Source organism: Papio anubis, chromosome 19, assembly GCF_008728515.1.
Source record: "Papio anubis isolate 15944 chromosome 19, Panubis1.0, whole genome shotgun sequence".
In the NCBI taxonomy this organism is placed as follows: Eukaryota; Metazoa; Chordata; class Mammalia; order Primates; family Cercopithecidae; genus Papio; species Papio anubis.
Genome location: NC_044994.1, coordinates 3516265 through 3537883, shown reverse-complemented (window position 1 = coordinate 3537883; position 21619 = coordinate 3516265). Strand labels below are relative to the sequence as shown.

General features: G+C 40.3%; 1 protein-coding gene and 1 long non-coding RNA gene across 5 annotated transcripts in view; one reads left to right on the top strand and one right to left on the bottom strand.

Moving 5' to 3' along the window:
- Nucleotides 1–5411: 5411 nt before the first annotated feature.
- LOC108583018 lies at nt 5412–8303 on the bottom strand. Its single transcript, XR_001897167.3, has 2 exons — nt 8019–8303; nt 5412–6405 (listed from the first exon to the last, which is right to left on the bottom strand). It is a non-coding gene; the product is annotated as an uncharacterized LOC108583018 (long non-coding RNA).
- VAPA (VAMP associated protein A) overlaps nt 7036–21619 on the top strand; it is a 42893-nt gene continuing 28309 nt past the window's right edge. For 2 of the 4 annotated variants that reach the window (XM_003914148.5, XM_003914149.4), the window contains exon 1: nt 7036–7405. In XM_003914148.5, coding sequence (XP_003914197.1) covers nt 7327–7405 — 79 coding nt within the window. In that variant the 5' untranslated portion in view covers nt 7036–7326. The remainder of the gene's footprint in view (nt 7406–21619) is intronic. The other 2 variants (XM_017951524.3, XM_017951525.3) reach the window with 2 other exon arrangements.

Below are 21619 nucleotides of genomic sequence, written 5' to 3'. Positions count from 1 at the left end.
TGATAACAGAGGGGAAGTAACAGTATTGCTGAGAATGGGGTCACAGGAATTGGGAGAGATACTTTGCAAACCATGTTCATACTTAGAACCATGCTAGTTTTCACTCTTAGAGCCACGTTAATGCTTCACAAACTCCCAAAATAAGTGGTTAAAACAATGGGGATGGGACACAATGAAATGCTAAACGTAATAAATGAATTTACTATAATTGTATTACGAATGGATTACATAACCACACTGAAGGGGTGGGAGAGAAAAGCATGAGCCAAAGTTACTTTGGAAAAGAGTATTTTGATTGTATATTGTGAAGGAAAAGGCAAAATGAACTAGACACAAATATTGTACTCCAGTTTCCTATCTGTTTTTCACAGGGGTATGCAAGAATGAGACTCCTTCATATGCATATTATGATTCAGCAGATCAGTAAATTTGTGGAAGGTGATGAGACTCAAACGTTATTAAGAACATCGTAAGGAAGAGAAACTACATTTCCAATTCATTTAGTGGAAGTGGATCATCGTAAAGGTCTTCATCCTCATAGTCTTTACGTTGAGTGGGCTGAGGAGGAAGACAAGGGAGGAGTTGGTCTTGCTGACTCAGGGGCGGCAGAGGTGGGAGAAAATTCCCGTATAAATGGACCCACACAGTTCAAACCCGTGTTGTTCGAGAATTAACTGTCATTCAAAATAAAAATTAGAAAACCATAAATGTATGTTGAGCAGCTTCTGTGTCTCAGGCCCTGTTGCAGATGCTACAGATATGCCAGTGAACAGCATGAGGCATGAGGCCCCTACTCTCATGGGGTTTACATTAAGTCATAAGTCTCATGCTAATCACTCACCATTTGTAATAAAGACAATGAGAATATTACCCTGTACAGATGGAATTATTCTGACTGAAGGTTTACATACTTTATAGTGACACTTGGCTTCTGTCTTAATGATGTCACAAAAGAAAATGTAGAATCAGGGACCAGACATTGTTTACCACACTGCTGAACAGCTCTGGAATTTATATACTCATTTCCAAAAGTACGTAGTTACTAAGTCTTCTTGGTGGGCACAATCTAATTTCAGCTTAATGCATTTTTTCTGAACTTGAACCATGCTGATAAGATTGATGTGTGATAAGCCACACCTGATAATTGCCCTTTATATGTAAGTCTAGAAACTTCAAGAATGATCCATACACATTTAATTAAATCTATGACTTGTATCTGAATTGTGATTTCATTTCCATTATTTAGCTTTACAATTCTTCAAAATCCACAATTCTATTGATCTTTGACCAGATTAAAAATAGGAACAATGAGAGTTGCCATGGCCATGGGCTCAGTTCGTTTGTCCCAGCTGTGTATGATCACCTTCCCCTGCGGGGAAACTGGGCGAGGGGTGAGCCTGGTGGTTCAGTCCTCTGGAGACCTGATGTGTGTTGGGCTTTTTCTTTTTGCCAGCACGCTCTGGCATTGGCAAACAAATCATTTAGAGGGAGCTGAGAAGAGATAAACGGAATCTGAGGAAAGTAGACGATGTGTGAGTTTTCCAAGGGTTCAAGAATGTTTATCACAGCTGTCAGGGCAATACTATGTTGTGAGCCACTAAGGTGGATACTTTAAGTCTTCAGGGTTTTCTCATTCCAAAAAAGAGCCTAGCTGCAAAGGAGTGGCTTCTGTAACACAGTAAGGCAACCCTGGAGGAAGTCGGAATGGGGATAACTGAGCCATCCATGTCATTAACCATGGCCTCCTTTCCTACCCACCTCTCTGGCCACTTTTCTTCCACCCAAGCTAACTCATTCTACTTAATGAGATATTTGAAAGCTGCAGTTTCCCAAGAAGCAGTACGAGGCTCTGGTCATTTCTCTGTCTGTATTAGGTGACCTCCTACATGCCCGTGACCATTCATGTTCAAGACTTGGAGGTTCAGTTTTCAGCGCAGAGCTGCTGCTCCTGAGTTCCCACCAGAACATTCTATTGCTTTTTTTTTTTTTTTATGGAGTCTTGCTCTGTCACCAGGCTGGAGTGCAGTGGTGTGATCTCGGCTCACTGCAACCTCCGACTCCCTGGTTCAAGTGATTCTCCTGCCTCAGCCTCCTGAGTAGCTGGGATTACAGGCACGTGCCACCACGCCCAGCTAATTTTTGTATTTTTAGTAGAGACAGGGTTTCACCATGTTGGCCAGGATGGTCTTGATTTCCTGACGTCGTGATCCACCTGCCACAGCCTCCCAAAGTGCTGGGATTACAGGCGTGATCCACCGCGCCCAGCCAAGAACATTCTATTGCTTATTTGACGTTTCCTCATGAATATCTCAAAGGCATCTTACATCAAACTGGCTTAGTGATCTTTCCTTCCCTGCACCCCAACATCAGAATCTGGTCCTCTGTCTCTGTGACTGGTACCATCATTCATTCACCTGCACACACCAGAAGAAGGGGAGTGATTTCTCAGTCTCTCACTTTCTCTTACTACCCCTGTATCTAATCAATAGCTGCTTGGTTATTGATTCTACCACCTAAAAATCTCTCAAATCTGTTCGTATTTTCTCCATCTCCACTGTGTCTACCTTAGCCCAAACTACCATTCTCTGCAATACCATCCTCTGTAACACCATCTTCTGTCTTCTGAATTACAGCACTAATCTAAACAGTTCTCCCCATTTTCCCTCCTACTCCCTCTAATCCAATCACCACATTGTAGTCAAGAGAACTTTTAAGAATTGCTCATAACGACTCTATTGTTTAAACCCTTTGATGGTTTCCTATTTTCTTATGATAAAGTCTCAAATACTTAATATGGCCTAAAACAATCTGCATAATCTGGTTTTTCAGCCTCATCTCCTGCTACTCACTACCCACTTTATTCATCGTGACACACCAGCCTTTCTTCTACAATTTGCAATAAGCCACGCTCATGTCAACCTGGCCTTTGCATATGCTGTTCCCCTTTCCTGGATATCCAGATATCCTTCAGGAAATACTTCTTATTACTCCCTGAAGGAGATAATCTTCAAACCGTCAACTCAGTTCCCACAGGTAACTCTCCCAGTACCCTAGACCTCTCATTCCTAGTGTTTACCACAATTCAAATACAATAATTGTATAGTTATTTCACATTTGTCTCTCACTCTTGAATGTAATCCTATAAGGGTAGGAACGATGTCTATCCGTTCATGACTAATCACCAGTACCTGCCACAGTGCTGGGCACACAGCAGCAATTTAACATTTAATATTAATAAGGTAACAGTGCTGGAATCAGGCACTGTTATAAACTCTTCATGTGTAGGACCTCATTGAATCCTGGTAACAAACCTAGAATGTAGGTATTCTTCTTCTCATTTTACAGATGTAAAACAGGCACAGAGAGGTGAAGTAAGCTGCAAATATCACACAGTGGAAAATGGAACTTGAACCTAGCAGTCTAGATTCAAAGCCTGTACTTTTACTTTACTGCCTCAATATTTATTGAAAGCATGCCTGTTTAAATGTTCACTGAAGTGAATTACTCAGAGAATTGCTCATAAACAAATTCATAATTATAGAGCACCTCTACTGTAAAGTTTAACATGTTTAACTACGGAGAAGGAGAGGGGTATAAGTACTTTGATACCATCCATACTGGAAACTTAAAATCTTTGCCAAGCCCATAAGAGATAACCTGTCCAAAGGTGAATACTACTAGATTCAAATAGGTTGAAATAATATTCAAGGCCTTTGTACTTCTTAGGCTCATGAAAATTTGGTTGCTTGATATGCTTGAGTATATATATATATACACACACACACATATACACACATATATATACACACACACATATATATATTTGCTAATACTTTAAGGCCTTTCTGTGCTGCATTAACCAATCTAAAAAGAGCAAACAAAATGAACATAGGTACCATGGTTCATTATTCCTAGCTTAAATGTTAAACAATGGATAAGTCAATTACATTTTAAATTGTTGCCTTGACCACTGTGGGTTGTCATTTTATTGTGGCTTTGGGAAGAGCAAAAATGCACAGAATAGAACATTGGGCAACTTCCCCTGCCCACAGTTGAGCTCTATTACTAAGATGAGATGCTGTCATCTGTGTTTTCATTTCCATATTTAACAACAAAAGTGGCACTTGCCAACTGTTATAAAGTTGTTCTGAGTAGGGCGTGATGATGTTTGTAAAGTTTGTAGTGCTGGAAGAAAGGTACTAATAAACATCAAAGCACAAACCACTTAAATAGTGCACTATTTGATGTGAAGCAGATGATTCAAAATGACTCAGTGATGATTAATCTAATGCTCTAAAATACAAATAGGGGATTCATCCCAAGATGTTTCACATATTCTTAGAATATCAGAATTTTAAATTCTTACATATTTTAAGACTACACCTACAGGATTTTGAAGCAATATTGAGAACTGAACAAACAGTTGATTCCAATGATAGATGACTCAAATGGGCAGAGATTTCTTAATACAGACTGGGAAACTAGAATACATCCAATTCAGGCTTCCCATTAAATCTATAGTGAATGGGTGATCACTCATCCTCCTGTAGGGGAGTTACTGGGAATGTCCTTCGCATGCTATTCTGCTGGTTGACTGTTTGCACATGGTGGATTCCCAAAAGCTTTCTGGTAAGAGAAGTGTCCCTCCAGCTATGAAGGGACCAGATCAGCCTAGGCTAGCTGGCCCATGGAGGAGAGTTCTTAGGCTGGCAAAAAACTGGAGTTTGTGAGGGCCTTTAGGGTTGTCAATTCACAACTAAACCTATATGGGACACTATTCTTTGGACTGATTGTCAATTTTAGCTATTTTTTTCTTTCTTAAACAAAAACAAAAACACTTGAACCGCATTTTAATAAACATACAATTTTTTTGTATTCTACCTTAATGACAATCGACATTTCAAAATAAATTTTGTGAATAGAAAGAAATCACAGTAAAGATAAATTTAGAATATGCTTCAAACTACTTAAGCACTGTATCCTCCTGCGTCTGGAGTTGATTTCTTCCAGTGGGTTCCTGGTCTCGCTGACTTCAAAAATGAAGCCCTGGACCTTCGTGGTGAATGTTAGAGCTCTTAAAGATGGCACAAACCCAGGTCAGGCATGGAGGCTCATGCCTGTAATCCCAACACTTTGGGAGGCCCAGGCAGGTGGATCATGAGGTCAAGAGATAGAGACCATCCTGGTTAACACGGTGAAACCCCTTCTCTACTAAAAATATAAAAAAATTAGCCAGGTGTGGTGGCGGGCCCCTGTAGTCCCAGCTACTTGGGAGGCTTTGGCAGGAGAATAGCGTGAACCTGGGAGGTGGAGCTTGCAGCGAGCTGAGATTGCGCCACTGCACTCTAGCCTGGGCGACAGAGCGAGACTCCATCTCAAAAAAAAAAAAAAAAGATGGCACAAACCCAAAGAGTGAGCAGCAGCAAAATTTATTGTGAAGAGCAAAAGAACAAAGCTTCCACAACTTAGAAAGGAACCCAAGCACGCGGCCCCTGCAGGCTGGGGTGGACAGTTTTTATTCCCTTATTTGTCCCCGCCCATGTCCTGCTGATTGGTCCACTTTACAGAGTGCTGATTGGTCCATTTTACAAACCTATAGCTAGCTACAGACCACTGATTGGTGCATTTTACAAAACTCTAGCTAGCTACAGAATGCTGATTGGTGCATTTCACAATCCTCTTGTAAGACAGAAAAGTTCTCTAAGTCCCCACCGGACCCAGAAGTATGGCTGGCTTCACCTCTCACTCCAAGGAACCACATGGCTGAAGACACATTCCTCCTGGGTGGCACGATCTTCTGTGAATGCCAGGCTAGCGATTCAAGCAGGATGTTCCTGGATGGACTCTGATACGTGGATCCCACATGAAAACTTGGACTTGGTGCCTACATCTAGACTGCTGTTTCGTCTCATTTATTTTCTAGACAAACTGTGCTGCTCCACAGCATTAGCATCAATATGTCTTTTGTTTCGTGGAGCTTCCTAGGGATTTCAATTTAAACCGTATCATAAAATACAATAAAGGTTTATTTACAGCACATTGGTTTCATTTGACGTTCCTGTACCAGACTACCGTGGCAATCGGCTAAAGTTTTGTCAACAAGTTTGCTGCTGGGATTTTTTCTTATTTGGTTCAGTTTACTACCGCCTATCATAAGTGATGCAGATGGGTTTCGTTTCTAACATGTGAACGTGACAACTGTTTGGTTTGGATCCATCATTAATTAATCAAAACTGAAGAAGGTTATTGGGTTCGATGGTGTAGATTTTATTTCTAGCTTCTGTGTGCTTTGTCATATTTCCCCTTGCTTCCTAGACGAGGTGTGTTTCCTTATCTGATTTTGCATCACTGGAGACAACTCAGGAACCAGGAGAGGCTGGATTGGATACCACAAGGAATGCAGCCCTGCCAACAGAGGGACGGATAGAATTAGAGCAAACGGACACATCCCCCCAGCCTGTTCTCCACAGGGCAGATTTTATTAGTATATTTCTAACATAGGGGCCTCGTTTCAGTCTTCAAAAGTTTTTTTTCTAGCGCAAACTAGACGCGCTCTGAGCCAAAATTAGCGTCCGCGAACCCCACCCCATTCGCCTCCAACGGACCTAGCTCTCCTTTCCGCCCACAAACAGCCGTTACTACAGTTCCCAGCAAGCACCGCGCAGGGCCGTAAAGGGCCAGGCCCTGGGCGAATGCCCCGCCCCGCAGGAGGCATGCCGGGAGTTGTAGTGAGTGGGCGCTTCCCCACTGCTTCTTGTCCCTTCCACTGGGCATTCCCACTTGGAAGACTGTTAAGCGCTGCCAGAGCAGTTTCTCTAGTTCCGTACTCGCAGCTCAAGGTGACAGAGGACTGCGCCGCCAGCCCTGCGCTGCGCATCGCGTCGGCCCCGCGGACCTTCGCCCCGCCTCCCTCCACACCCGTTCCCTTGACAGCTGGGCTGCGCACGGGGCCGCGGCAAGCCGCGAGCGCGCAGGCGCAGCAGCCCCGCGCCGCGCTAGGCCGGCCTGGAGGGCGGGACGAGCGCTAGTGGCTCCTGGCCGCCGGGGCGCGCACGTAGGCACGCAGAGGCCGTCACGTGGGGCGCCGAGGATCGCAGTGCGCGTGGCCGTGGCGGCTGGTGTGGGGTTGAGTCAGTTGTGAGACCCGGAGCTGGTGACCCAGCGGGTGGCCCACCGAACCGGCGACACAGCGACAGGCGTCAGGGCTCGGGAGCTGCGAGCCTGGCCTCGTCCTAGAGCTCGGCCGAGCCGTCGCCGCCGTCGACCCCCGCCCCCAGTCAGCAAACCGCCGCCGCGGGCGCGCCCCCGCTCTGCGCTGTCTCTCCGATGGCGTCCGCCTCAGGGGCCATGGCGAAGCACGAGCAGATCCTGGTCCTCGACCCGCCCACAGACCTCAAATTCAAAGGTAGGCAGGACGGGGACACCCCAGGGCTGGCTGGGGCGCGCGGAGGGCTGGCGGGCGGCGGGGGGCGCGGAGGACAACTCGGCCGCCCCGGCCAGAGGGAGCGCCCCCTCCCCCACGCCTGCCCTCTCCCGGCTGCTGCCTCGCCGCCGCCTCGGCCGGCCTGCCCCTTGCTCCGGCCCGCTTCATCCCCTCCCGCCCGCCCGCGCTGCGGTGCGCGCGCCGGCCGGGGCGAGGCGGACGGGAGCCGGGCCCTGGCGCGGCCGCCGCGGCCGCCATCTTGCGGTCCCGCGGGGGCGCCTCCTGGGTGTCCGGTCCCGCCCGAGCCGCCGTCCGCCCGGGCCCGCGTCCCTGGTCCCCGAGGCCGACGGCGTGCTCCGGCGGGGCGTGGGCGGGTGGGCATCGGCGGGCGTGCGCTCTGGGCTGCGGCGGGGAGTGGGCTCTGGAGGTGGCGCAAGCTGCGTCCGTCGCCCGCTCCCGGCTGTCAGCGGCGCGGGGAGGTCGGGGCGCGGCGCGGGACCCCTCGGGAGTGAGACCGCCCCTCGGCCCCTGCCCCGGCCCGGGGAGAGCTGGGAGCAGCCGGCCCTCGGGCTCCGCGGAGCGCGTCGTTTCTCACCTTTCCGCCCGGCTTAGAACTCGGCCGTCAGGTGTAGGGCGCGCCGGGGAGGCGGAGAAGCCCTGGAGGTGCCTGGCGAGGGCTGCCCGGTGCTGTTGGCACGGACCCAGGCGCGTGCGGGCAGCAGCGATGCGTCAGCTGCGAGCGGAGAGTTGTAGGTTCATAGTAAGCGGGGCTTCCTGCCTTCCACGACATTTCAGTGTGCCACCCGCGTGCTTTTCTTTAGCCCTTCAGTTGCGCTCCTCTGCTGAGAAACCTTCAGTGCGTGTCACTTTTGCTTTTGCGTTTGCGGTTGCGGTTGCCGACAGATCCTGAGAGGTCTGATAAGGTGTGACCCAGCTCTGGAACTTTGTAGGTTTTTATTTTGTAGCACTGCCTGTGGTAAGTTTTTAGTCTGACTTGGAGATCCTGGAAGAATCCCAGGGGCTGTTTGGTCCCTTTCCTTAGTCGATATGTATTGTACTTTAGGAAAGAGAGTAAAACTGTACAGATTTTTTTTTTTTCTTCTGTATACTTAAGGAATACTGAGAGTGTGAACATCTGATAGAAAGTAGGTTTCTTCCTATCTTCAGTTAAGTGTAAAGTGAGGCCCGTTTTGGAAGTCTATGTCTTGTATTTCAGTTGTTGAATGAGAACAATTTTTGTGAGGTGTATAGCCATTCTAGTGCTAAAAGAAAAAGTTAAATCTTTTATTGTTGTGTAAGGTTGAGTCCAAGAGAAGACCAACTACATTATTTCCATAGGAAAAACTTCAGTTTTAGGAATTTAAAATATATTCTGGAATTATGAGATTAATATTGCGTAACTACATTGCAAGCTTTTTAGTGCATTTACAAATTTCTTTGAATAGAAGTAAGTGTAAGCGAGCTACTTGTTGGGTAAGGATTTGGTTTTAAGACAAGGTGCAGTGAATGTATTTTACTGCAAGTTTATGTAAGTTGTGTGATTTTTTTTACGTAGTTTTAGCTGGGGGGAAACCTTTGAGGAATTATGAAAAGTCCTAACTCAGCCATTATCTCGAGATAATTTAAGCCTGTATGATGTGTTTTTTAATATTTCGTTTTTATCTTTTGATTGGCCGTGTTTACAGTGAACATTTCCTCTACTGGATAACTGTGTAAGTTGCCATTAGGGACTTACAAGTATGTGTAAGTTGCCATTAGGACAGTTTTAGGCCAGGAAATGTCCACAGTTTGAAGTTTTTTCTCCTTAGGGAAGTTGTTATGTTGCTATAGTAAGAGACTAATAATAGTGGAGAAGCAGGTTTAAAAAAACAAGCCAAAACCCTACACAGTGACTTACTCATATATTTCCTTTTTTGGGGGTATTGGAGAATTACAGCTATGATTATAGAACAGGTTGTTCTTGTGTTGCCAGTAAAAATGATAAGACTAGCCAGGGAAACAGAAAAGGTGTATAGATGGTATAACAGAGACTCAACCCTGTCTGAGGAAAGAAGCCTTCTCTACGTGCCCCATTCCTCCCTTAGGAAGTTTTTAAGGAAAAGGCTCGTTTTTAATTTCAGGGGAGGTTTAGGCCAAGAGAGTGGTTGAGTAAACACACTGCTGTGAGAGAATGCCTGGTACTCAAATGCCCAATAGTTTGTTGTGTGTTTCAGTTTAAAGACGGAGATAATGGGGGGGATTGGGAGGTGACATTTGGTGTCTGGTTCCTTAATATTATTTTTTTAGTCAAAGGTAAATTGTTTGCTTGATGGAAACCTTTGTGTATTTAAGTGCACAGCTCAACACTGAGGAGACTCATTTAGAATCTACAGTCTACTTGTGCTTAGTTTGTGATAGAAAAAAATCGTTTAACTGACTTATCCTAAATCATTCAAAACTTTCTTTTTAAGTGAAGGACTTTAAAAAGACAGTTTTGCAGAATTCCTTGTCATCTTCTGGTAGGTTTATTTTAGTTATTTTGATTCTGAGTTTGAGATGGTTTCTCCAGAAGTGACTCAGGTAATCATTCTGAGAGTGGATGGTTTTTCTTTTATACACCCAACACAACCATCTTGAAGATGAATTAACAGCATTTTGCAGAATTTTGCAAAAGCAGATACCAACTAGTTCAGTACTACATTTTTCTGTATACCTAGTATTAAAAAAAAAGTTTTATATAATCATTAACATACAAAAGTGCATTTATGATGATGTAATAAATTCTGAAGTAGATCTCTTGTGTTGATAAAGAAAAAGAAGTAGACACCGCTTTACTTCAAATTCTGTTTAAACCTTGGAAGTAATTTTACCTGGATTTCAGATTTGAAAGTTGGTATTTTATGTGAAAGATTTTTTTTGTCTTTAAAATTTTTTACATGATAAAATTCCGTTTGTAAGTATTACACATTTTATTTTTCTAACTAGTAGCAGTTTTTTTGTTTTTTATTTTTTGAGATGGAGTCTTGCTCTGTTGCAGTGGCTTGATCTGGGCTCACTACAGCCTCTGCCTCCCGTTTCAAGCATTTCTCCTGCCTCAGCCTCCAGAGTAGCCGGAACTACAGGCATGCACTACCATGCCCAGCTAATTTTGAATTTTTTTTAGAGACGGAGTTTTGCCAGGCTGTCCTCGAACTCCTGACCTCAGGTGATCCAACTGCCTCGGCCTCCCAAAAGTGCTGGGATTACAGGCGTGAACCATCGCACCTGACCCCTATTAGCAGTTTTGTAGGGAAGTTTGAAGAAGAAAGTTTATAAAATGCTAAAATAAATTTCAAATATATTTTTCTTAATGATCAGAGAGGAAAATAAACCAAAATCCTTGTGTTGAGAGTGGCCCATAACGATAAATCAACAAAGAAAATTAAGCGCTCTGAAGGATCAAGGAACGTGTGGTGTCAACATCAGCTAGTGCATCTTTGCGTAGAAGCATATTATTAAGAAGCAGCATGGGGGAAAATTAGAGAATACTCGTCCTCTGGATGGGTATTTAGCACATTTTTAGGTGTTTCCAGTCAGCTCTTCTTGTTTCCCAGTGGCCATACGAAATGCTTGGGGTAATATCCCCAACTCCTCTAAAGACAGGAATGTAATCTTTAATCGTATTTCTCCATTCCTTAGTTTTAAGGTAACTCTCAATTGCTCACAGAATAAAAGTCAGATTTTTTTTTCAGTAGGACATACGATCTCTTCTATGATGTGCCGCTTCCTCTTGTTAACACCTGTTAATCTGTATACATCCATACTTTCTTCCCTGAGAAAGAAAATCTCTGCTCATACCCAAGGTTCGTTGTTCCTCTGTTTTTGCTGGCTAAGGTAAAATTCCTTATGACTCAGACCATGTTCCATGAGATGTTTGCCCGCAGATTTTCAATCACTGGCTGCATTGTTTTAACATATAAATACCCTAGAGTCTTTCATTTTAAAAACAGACAGACATGTACATCTTTGACCATAACTCCTTCTAGTATATGTCTCTCCCTTTCCTTCATTTCCTTTGCATTCAGACTTTTTGAAAAATAGTCCATATTAATTGTTTTTCCAGTTATTCACTTTTTATTCTCTCCTTAGTCCACGGCACTTTTATCCTCAGTACTTACTGCTAACTTAATCATTTCCAGTTTTTATCTCTCTTGACCTCCCCCTGGCTCTTGACATTACTGACAGTTTCTCTAAAAAAACCCTCAATTCTTCTGGCTTCTAGAATACCATTGTCTTCTCATTTTCTTCTTTGCTCCATTTATTGTCTTATTTGTGGCATTTTTCTCAAATGCTCATGTTTCTGAGATTCTGATTTGGTTTCATTTATCTCACTCTGTGAACTTTGTTCATTTCATTGTTTTGAGGTTTTCTCTTTATCTTCCTTGCTCTTTGCTGGTATTGCTACACCCCCAAATCTGTTTTAATTCACATTTTACAGTCAAGAGCACATACTGAACTTACTATTTAGATTTGAATGTTGCAGATATTCTAAACTCAAAATATCTCAAATTTTTTACTACCCAAGCCCACTCGTCTTCCCATATTTTTTATTTTTATTTTTTTCAGACAGGGTCTTGCTCAGTTACTCAACCTGGAGTGCAGTGGCATGCACGTTTTTGGCTCATTGCAGCCGTGATCTCCTGGGCTCAAGTGATCCTCCTGAATAACTAGGACTATAGGTGTATGTTACCACTCCCAGCTAATTTTTTACGTACATATGGGGGTCTCGCTATGTTGCCCAGGCTGATCTCGAACTCCTGACCTCCTCCTCCTGCTTCAGCCTCCTAAAGTGCTGGGATTACAGGCCTGAGCCATTGCACTTGGCTTTATTTTTATTTTTTAGTGGCATCATGATTACTCACACCAGAAACAATATGCATATCTAATAATTAAAATCCTGTGTTTGCTTTTGACATAATCTCTTTGACATAATCCCTTTAATACATTTCTACTCCAAATTCATTTATTTTTAAAATTCATCCAATTATAGATCTAATATGATTAGATTTGAGTATCACTACATGTCAGGTATGATGAATAAATATTGGAACTACAGTTGTGAGTGAAACACAAGCCATGTTTTCATGAGACAGTTCTAAGAAGAGAGAGAGATACTAATCAAATAATCAGAAGAATAAAGTATACCCCTGAAGAGATATATAGTGCTATGAGAATGTAAAATAAGGGTCTTTGATCAGGCTGTCACAGTTGAACTAAGATTCCAACAATGAGTAAAAGTTATCCTGGTGAAGAAGAAAGGACAATGCATGTTCAAATATCCTGTAGCAGGAGGGACCGTGAAACATCTACCGTACTGAAAGACGTTGGTGTGGCAGTGGTGAAAATAGCCAAGATGAAGGTAGTGCTGGTTTAGTAGGTCAAGTTAGGAGTTTTGTTTTTATCCTAAGCCACTAGGGTTTTTAAGTGAGGGGAGGAGCAGTAAAGGTGAAGGGAATGGAATAACATCACATTTGCATTAAAAAATAATTCTGATAGCAAAGTAAAATTATACTAGAGGGGAGAAAGAGATGACTTAGGCAGCTGCAGCAGTCCTGGCAAGTGTTGACCCCTTGGACTGAGGTCATGGTGTTGGAGGTGATGAAAAGTTAGGTTAAATCAGTGAGACTTGGTGGTCTCTGTGCACTGAGAGAAAAGGGTATGAATGAGATTTCTGCTTATATAACTGGGGAAATGGTGCTATTTGTTTAAGAAACGGTGGATGTCTGGATGAGGATGAAATGCATCTTATTTGGGGGTGTGTGAGAGAGGTGTAGGAGGAAGATCATGATCTCTTTGGGTATGGTAGATACCTTTAGGTCTTTCAGGATATTAACAAGAAGGTGGATTTGGTTAAATGGGTATGTTACTTAAGGAAAGGTCTGGGCTTTGGATAATTTCCTTACTTCAGGTGATTACCTTTTATATTTACTAGTCAGCAGACATCTCCTTTTTTTTTTTTTTTTTTTCTTAAAATGGAGTCTCGCTTTGTTACCCAGGCATTCTCGGCTCACTGCAACCTCCACCTCCCGAGTTCAAGCGGTGCGCCTGCCTCAGCCTCCCGAGTAGCTGGGATTACAGGCATGCACCTCCATGCCTGACTAATTTTTGTATTTTTAGTAGAGACGGGGTTTTGCCATGTTGGCCAGGCTGGTCTCCCTGACCTCAGGTTATCCACTCGCCTCCGCCTCCCAGAGTGCTGGGATTACAGGTGTGAGCCATCATGTCCAGCCTCCTTTTCTTTACTGTCAGCTCTTTACCCTGTCCTCCACACTGCTGCTATAACTATGCTTTGAAGAAAGGAGGCTGTTACTGTTAGTCCCTTGGTTAAAGAACTCTAAATGTTTTCCCATTATGTACTTGAAAAATCCAAAATCCATTGCTTACCTCTCCAGCCTCAGTGTCTGCTGTTTTTCTTCTGTCCATAACTTTGGCTATATGAACAATTTTCCCAAACACTCCAGGCCACTGCAATGCTTTGCACAGGCTCTGCTCAGAATATTGTCCTCCCTCATGTCTGTCAGCCTGGCAGCCTCTTATTTTAAGAATCACTTCCTCTTGAAAAGTCGTTGATACTTCTACCAGTCCAAGTTGGTCAGAGCCTTCATGCCGCTGTTGAAGCTTGTGCTTACCTGTAATGGTAGTTTCACATTAAATGGTAGCTATGCTTACATATTCTCCCCTCCCAAACTGTACCATGAACTCTTGAGTATATAGCTGTTTATGTTTGTAGTAACAAGATCTGGCATCATAAAATGATTGCCCTATAAGTGTTGATTGAATTAATAAGACTCAAATGATTTCTCCAGTAATTTTTATTGTTTAGTCTTGGATCTTGATTCAGTTGGAGTTTTCACCTGCCTTTGCAGGTAATAGTGTTTTCAAAATTTTGTACTTCCAGAAAAGGGGTGGTAGGGTATTTTGTAAAGAGCTGACTAACCTTTACTACAGGTAGGTTGTTTCATGTTTGTGCTTTTTTCATTTGTAAAGTGAGAGGTAGGACTAGGTGATTTCTTGGGTGTTCTGTCTTTAAAAGTTTGTGTGAATATATACAATTGAGTACAAAAAGAAAACGCTATTTTTCTGTGAAGTGGAAAAATGCATATAAAGAATGGGGAAAATTATACTTTTAATCCTTTAAAAATATTTTATTGTGTGTATTTGAGGTATACATATAACATGTTATGGGATACATACAGATAGTAAAATGGTTACTTTAGTGAAGCAAATTGACATATCCATCATCTCAACGTAGTTTCTTTTTATCTTACCTTTACTGAACGTGTAGTGAAATCATCTTTGCCTTTCAGACGTGGAAATTAATATAGGATGGATCTTGCTTTCTTTTGATCATAAAGTTAGTTTTGGGAGAAAATTAAATGTGAGAGAGGACTGTTAACTTGCAAATATTTGTTTACTGGCTTAATTCATTTTATAATGGAAATATGACTCAAATTAAGTTTTAAACATTTGAAAACTTTCAAACATTCATGAGCACCTTATAATATAAACCTCAATATGCCTTAATTTAGTAAATTACATTTAAATATAAATTTAATAATTAACATTTTACCATAATCATACTTGTTTATTTATATATTTTTGTTTGCCTCCGTGTTTGTATTTTTTCACAGCGGTCTTGCTCTTGACACCAGGCTGAAGTGCAGTGGTGCTATCATAGCTCACTACAGCCTTGAACTCCAGGGCCCAAGCGATCCTTCTGAGTAACTGGGACTACAGGTGCATGCCACTGTGCCCAGCTAATTATATTTTATTTTTTGTAGAGACAGTCTTGCTATTTTGCCCAGGGTGATCTTGAACTCCTGGCCTCAAGCGATCCCCCTGCCTCAGCCTCCCAAAGTGCTGGAATTACAGGCATGAGCCACCATACCTGGCCTGCCTCAGTATTTTTAAAACAAATCCTGGATAATAGCATAACATTTCATCCCTAGATACTTGAGTTTGCATTTCTAACCAAAAAAGGACATTTTCTTTGCATAATCATGATACCGTTAACACATAATAAAATTAACAGTAATTCTTTAATATCCTCTAATATTTAGTCTATTACAAAGAACAAAATCACGCTTAAGAGTTTATTAATAAGCAATCTCAGTGGCATAGGAAATCAAGTATACCTGGCCTAACAGGAAGAGGCTGTTTATAATCTAGATTCAAGACCAGCCAATATATAATGCTGGTGCCTGACCAGTCAAAATTTTGATGTCTTACCTTGGAACACAACTATAGATAGATGGTTATAGGTTTTAGACCTTCAAGGTCAAATGACTTGGGAGACAAAACAGTGGCTAATTTGGAACAGTGGCAAGCAGAAGCAACTAATTGAGAGAAAAAAGGCAGAAAAATGTAGGCAGAGAGGTCTTAATGATCCCAGGAATTAGTTTCTCTTGAATGCAGCCTCTTCTGTGATGCCAATTATACTTCATTTCCTGTGCCATTGAATTGCTTACATCTTTGTAATGAACTCTTCAGTATGGGTTTTTTTTTAAATAATAAAAATTCTTTGCTTAAATGAGGTTGGATTTGATATTTTCTGAAGACATTTGTAACATTGTAATTTAACATTTCACTTTATAAAAAATAAATTCTGTAATTAGTTATACATATTGCGCTTTGTAATTGTTATTCTGTAACACATATTACACTTTATAAAAACAGTCTAAACTGATGTCTTAAATGTTTATAAAAGAAATCTCCACATCATTTGTGTTGACTTATGCATCATTAATGTACCATAGCATGCTTAGCTGCTTTTCTCTGGTGTTTGGATGTTCTTTATAACTAGTTATCACGAATGTTTGATACTGTTCTGAAAATTCAGATTTAAAGGAGTGAGAAGTTTAGTTACATATCTTTCAGCCTTTTAAGGAAATGATTAGATTGAATTACCATTAAAAAGTAGGAATGTTAATTAAAAAAGAATTGTTGCTGTGAGAGGACTTTTAAACGTACATTTATCATATAACTTGACAAACTTCTCATGGGCCTATGTTTTGACAGGTCTTTTTTAGGTGTATGTTTCATGTATGTGTATATATGTGTGAAGTGTATATGAATATGTATATAATTTTAATTCTTGAATGACCTGTAGTGACTGTCGTACTTTAAAGATATAGGGTGCCTTTGAATCATACAGTGTGTTTCCTGTTTAGTTTTTCTGGTGAAAATTTTTTATTTTTTAAAGCCTGTAAGGCAAGAATCTCTTGGTTTTGTTTTCTAAGTACTGTTCCCACTGAGAGAAACCTTACTAACAACAGATCCCCAAAAAATCTGTGGTTCTGAATGTTTTCAGCTTTTTTCTTCCAGGATTTTACAAATAAGACGATTTATAAGCAATTAAGCTACTATGGGTGCATGTTTAAAAGTCCCTTCTTATATAAAATCAATGCTAAATGTAGAAAATGAAAGAAGTATAGATGTAAAGCCAATAAAAATTACTCAGTCTCACAAAATAACGACTGTTAACATTTTGATAAACTTTTTATAACTATGCTGTGTATAACTCTGTGTATCTATATCTTGTATGTTTTTAGTTAAGATTATTGTGATCATTTTTTTCATGTTATGTTTTCCCCTGGCAAGGACTTTAGATCTAAATAATTTAAAAAAAGTTTTATTTCAGGTTCTCCAAAAATGTACCTTATTTTCTATTTCTTCACATCCTACCTATGTGGAGTCCAAAAACTTAAACTTTGGATGTGGACCACTCGTTTCTATTTTAATCCAGATATTAAAATATTAGTAAGTAGTATGCACTAATTTCATGTTCATTCTTGAATACTAGCATTGTTCTTTTACAAATAGATTATGTTTGTGTAAATCTTATTCTTCTTTGGAAGTTTAGAGTGGAGGGACATAAAATTGATATGAAAATGTTGTAAATCAAAGTGTTCCACTTCTATGTTAAGACTATTGTTTATTTTCTCTGCCTTGTTTTCAAGATTATGTCACCAGGATTGTTTAGGTCAGACCGAGCATTGTATGTATCAGAATACCTTAAAAAGCACTCCTAAAATGTTTAAGGTAGTTTTTTAAAAATGTCAATAAAGCTGTGATGGGTTTAAGATTGAGTTATCTCCCATCTTTACCGTAGGGTAGAAGACGGTCTTTAAGGTGGTAAGTAAAGACGTTCTTTAAGGTGGTAAGTAAAGTTAATCATAATGTCACATGATTTTACAGCTGAAAGAAGCCTTAGAGATCATTTTGCCTACAAATTCTAAAATGAAGGAGGTTAGACTGGGATAGAGAGGTGAAGTGATTTACCCAAGGTCAACCACCTAGGTAATGGTTCTAGCTGTTAAGCCTCTGATTGAACATACTACGTTAAGCTTTTTTTTTTTTTTTTTTTTGAAGTCATGGTATAACATCAGTAACAGAAATCAGCATCTCTCTTTCCCCAGAAGGCTGCCAAAAGAATGGAAAGAAGTGTTTTCATTTTTTATTTAGGTACCTGTTTATGTAAAGGTGATGGATGAGTATTTATACGACCAGAACAATACTACACTGTATGAAAACGGTGTAAAAGAAGTAAAAGACATGGTCCTTTCCTGTTGGTAACTTTTTCACACTGTAATTTTAGGCTCCCAGAGTAGGAATACTGGTTTATAAAAAATGATTACATGACTATATTAAGTGGATTTTGGAGAGTTTTCATGATACATTCTGAAACTGTTAGTTGATTGTGTAACATGGATAAACAGGGACAGTGAGGCAATTTCAGTAATTAAAGCCCATAGAGGCTTAAATAAAATAGTGCAGTCTTGCTTTTCCGTTAATCTCAGGATCCATGTTTCTATGATGTTAGTGAAATCTTATAAAGAGATATGTTTTAGTGCTTCAATGACTAAATTTTTTAAAATAGAACTAAGACTCATTTTCTTTTCCAGAAAGTAGTACTCTATTTGTGCACTATTTATACAAAAATGTTTCTTCAGTAGCTACTATGCCAGGCATTGTGTTAGTTGCTGGGGATACAGCAGCTAACGAAACAAAGACCTAGTCTTCATGGAGCTTACCTCAAGCCTGATATTTCAATGTGTTTGAAAAAAATGTATAGTAAAAAATTTGTAATAAGAATGTTTTAGGACTTTCTTGGATGTAAAATGTAAAATATTTTTAGAGTGCTTGATACTTATTTCAGGAAGTGGTCAGTGTTGACCTATGTGACCAAGAGAAATACAATATCCATTTAAAAAACCTTTTTCATATATGGCTAATTTGACTGCACTTTCATGGTTTATTGCTGCAGAAGTCTACCTGGAATACTTATGAATTAGAAAATAAATACCGCTAGATTATACGTTCCAAATGTATGAGAGTTCAGGCCCTAGAGTCAGACCTGGTTTGACTTCCCACTTTCATTGCTTTGAGTTGCATGACCTTGGACTAGTGTTTACCTTCTGAGTTGAATCATCTGTAAACTTGGTATATTAAAATACAATGAAAGTATCTACTTAATGGACTTGTGAGAGTTAAATAACATAGTTTGTACGAAGTTATTGATACATGAGTGCCCAATAAATGCTAGCTATTCCCTTAGTAGATATTCTGTGTACTATATAGTATTAATATGTTTTGTATATATGATTGCGTTAACATGATGCCACAGATACTCAGCAGCATAACCCTTATGTAACTGGGAAACAGTTCAATCAGTGATACAACTTAATTCTAAAACCTGTTGGAAACATTGAAGGTAGTTATCACCTGCATTGCTGTGGCTACGTTGTTTGTGTATTTGAACAGAGCACCCAGCCTTCCTCATTAGTCTGCACTGCGTAGCCAAGAATTTACAAAGACCTTGTCAAGAACTGTGAAGGGACTGAAAAATTTCGCCTGCTGCAGTTTCGTAGATGTTGGTAGAAGATGTGAGATTTCCTGAGTTAGACAATGGACATAATTTTTCATGGCACTGCAAGTGGAATGGGATTTGTATTTGTGTTGGTTTTCCTTGCCCTTCTTAAGTTCCATGGAGGTGACAGAGGTGTTCAGGTAGAGACTACTCACATAATGAGTTTGCATCATAACTAGAAACCCTGAACTTAGAGAACCTGAATCTTTCATAGTGGGCTGCACAGAAACCTACCTGACCTTTAGTCCAGAAGAAGACCTTATCTTTATTATATTGGCCGCTGAACAAACCTGCCCCTCTCCTCAGAAGGGAGGTGTTGTCTTCTAAGACAGTTCACTATTTAATACATCCTTGAAAAGATAGTCTAGGTAAAAACTCCCAGGACTTCTCCTTGCAAGATGTGCAGAAATGGTAGAGGCCCATACAGAATTGTCTCCTAAACACGCCTCTGAGTAACTAGCCTAAATGGGATCACAGAGTTCATAAATTAATGTTCATGTACATTGTCTGTTTATTCTTAAGCTACATTTTTGAAGTGTTTTCTGAAATGTTCTGTGTGATATACTCCTGCTTATCCTGTATTAAAATTTTATACTCTTAACAAAACAAATACGAAAGTTGATATGCATACTGAGGTGTTCAGGAGTGACTGTGCTCATGTCTTCAGCTTGCTTTGATGTGCATCAGAAATGAAGTGGATGTCTGGACAGGGCAGATAGATATGCTGCAAAGTAAATACAGCAAAATGTTGATTGTAGAATGTGAGTGATGATGTATGAGTGTTTATATAGTTATCTCAATTTCTGTGTCAAATTTTTCATAATAAAATGTTGGAGGAAAAGCTAACTATTCCCCTCTTCCACAGTTGATTCTCTTTGCAGCTGAACTGAACTCAGGATTTCAAGATAACTTTGTTATCAGTAGTTCACATCAAAATATGGATGAATGATAACAGTTTTTAAGAGTGGTTCTTTTTGTTTTTTGTTTTGTTTTTGGTAGCTCTTCTTAGCTTAGTGGGATTCCTTTTAAGACTGGGCGGTTTGGAGAAGAAAGGTCCTGCTATTTAAAAGGAAGCCCTTGTACTGAATGGTTGAATTTTACATATGTGGACTGACTAAAAAGGGTATTTCATGCTGGGAAAAAAGGTTTTTAGGCAAACGAGGCAGGCCAGTCCCACTTGACTGCCTTAAAATTGGCAACCCAGAGCTGCCTTAAAATTTTCTACATCTCACGTTTTAAGTTTTTAAAAAACTTATGTTCAGACTTTTTTACTGAGAGGCCACATTTGTGTTTGTGTTACATTTCTGTTTGATTGTAAGAATTTGGGACTAGGAGCAGGATTTTGACTTAATGGCAGTGACAGCTGTAGAGGAGTTGGGACAGAATACTTAGTGGCAGGAGATGGTCAGGCCTCCAAAGAACAACAGCCACATAATTGAAAGGTAGAAGTATTTTTATTGTAGATTTTCAATATAAGAGTGCAAATAAATGTAACTTGTATGCAGTTTTCTTTTTTTATACGGGATAGTTCATTATAAACAGTGACATATCTCTAACATAAGTTTTTATCAGTACTTTTGATTAAAATGGACTAGTTCAAAAATTGTTTCCTAAATGTTAAACTAAGCATTTATATTGGGCAAATGATAGGATTTCCCCATTTATAGGGATTAAGTTTCAGAAATCCTCGAAACATATTTGTTTACTCCATAAATTGCATCAGATGTTCACTTTGTCATCAAAACTGCTTTTCACTGTTTTTTTCAAATTTTCAAGGTTATGTCAAGGATCAGTTTTTTTAAAAAAACTTTTTTGTTTTTCATAAAGAAAAGATATATACAGTTCAAGGAATTATTAAAAATTAAATACTCATATAATCACCTCCAGGGTGAGAAATAGAACTTGGCTAGCATTCGGCAAAGCTCTCCTTTTACCCTCTCCCAGTTACTTCCACTGCAGGATTAACCATTATCCTGACCTTTATGGTAGTCACTTGTTTCTCTTGATGGTTTAATCACCTAAGCCTTATAAAGGATACATGTTCAATTAGTAAAGCAGGAGATTATTGGTTTAATTCAGGGGTTCTTAACTCTAACTTCATACCTCATTTTTAGATTTTGTAATGTTCCTATTACTAACCTGAAAAGAAATTCATATATAAAATGACCAATAACATACGTAATTAAAAATTTTAAAATATATATACCCTAGCTATATAACATAAGGAAAAAAAAAAGGAAGTAATTTTATAATAGAATGCTCATTTTAAGTGTGTTTGGGCATGACTACCCTAGAAGACATAATGAAGT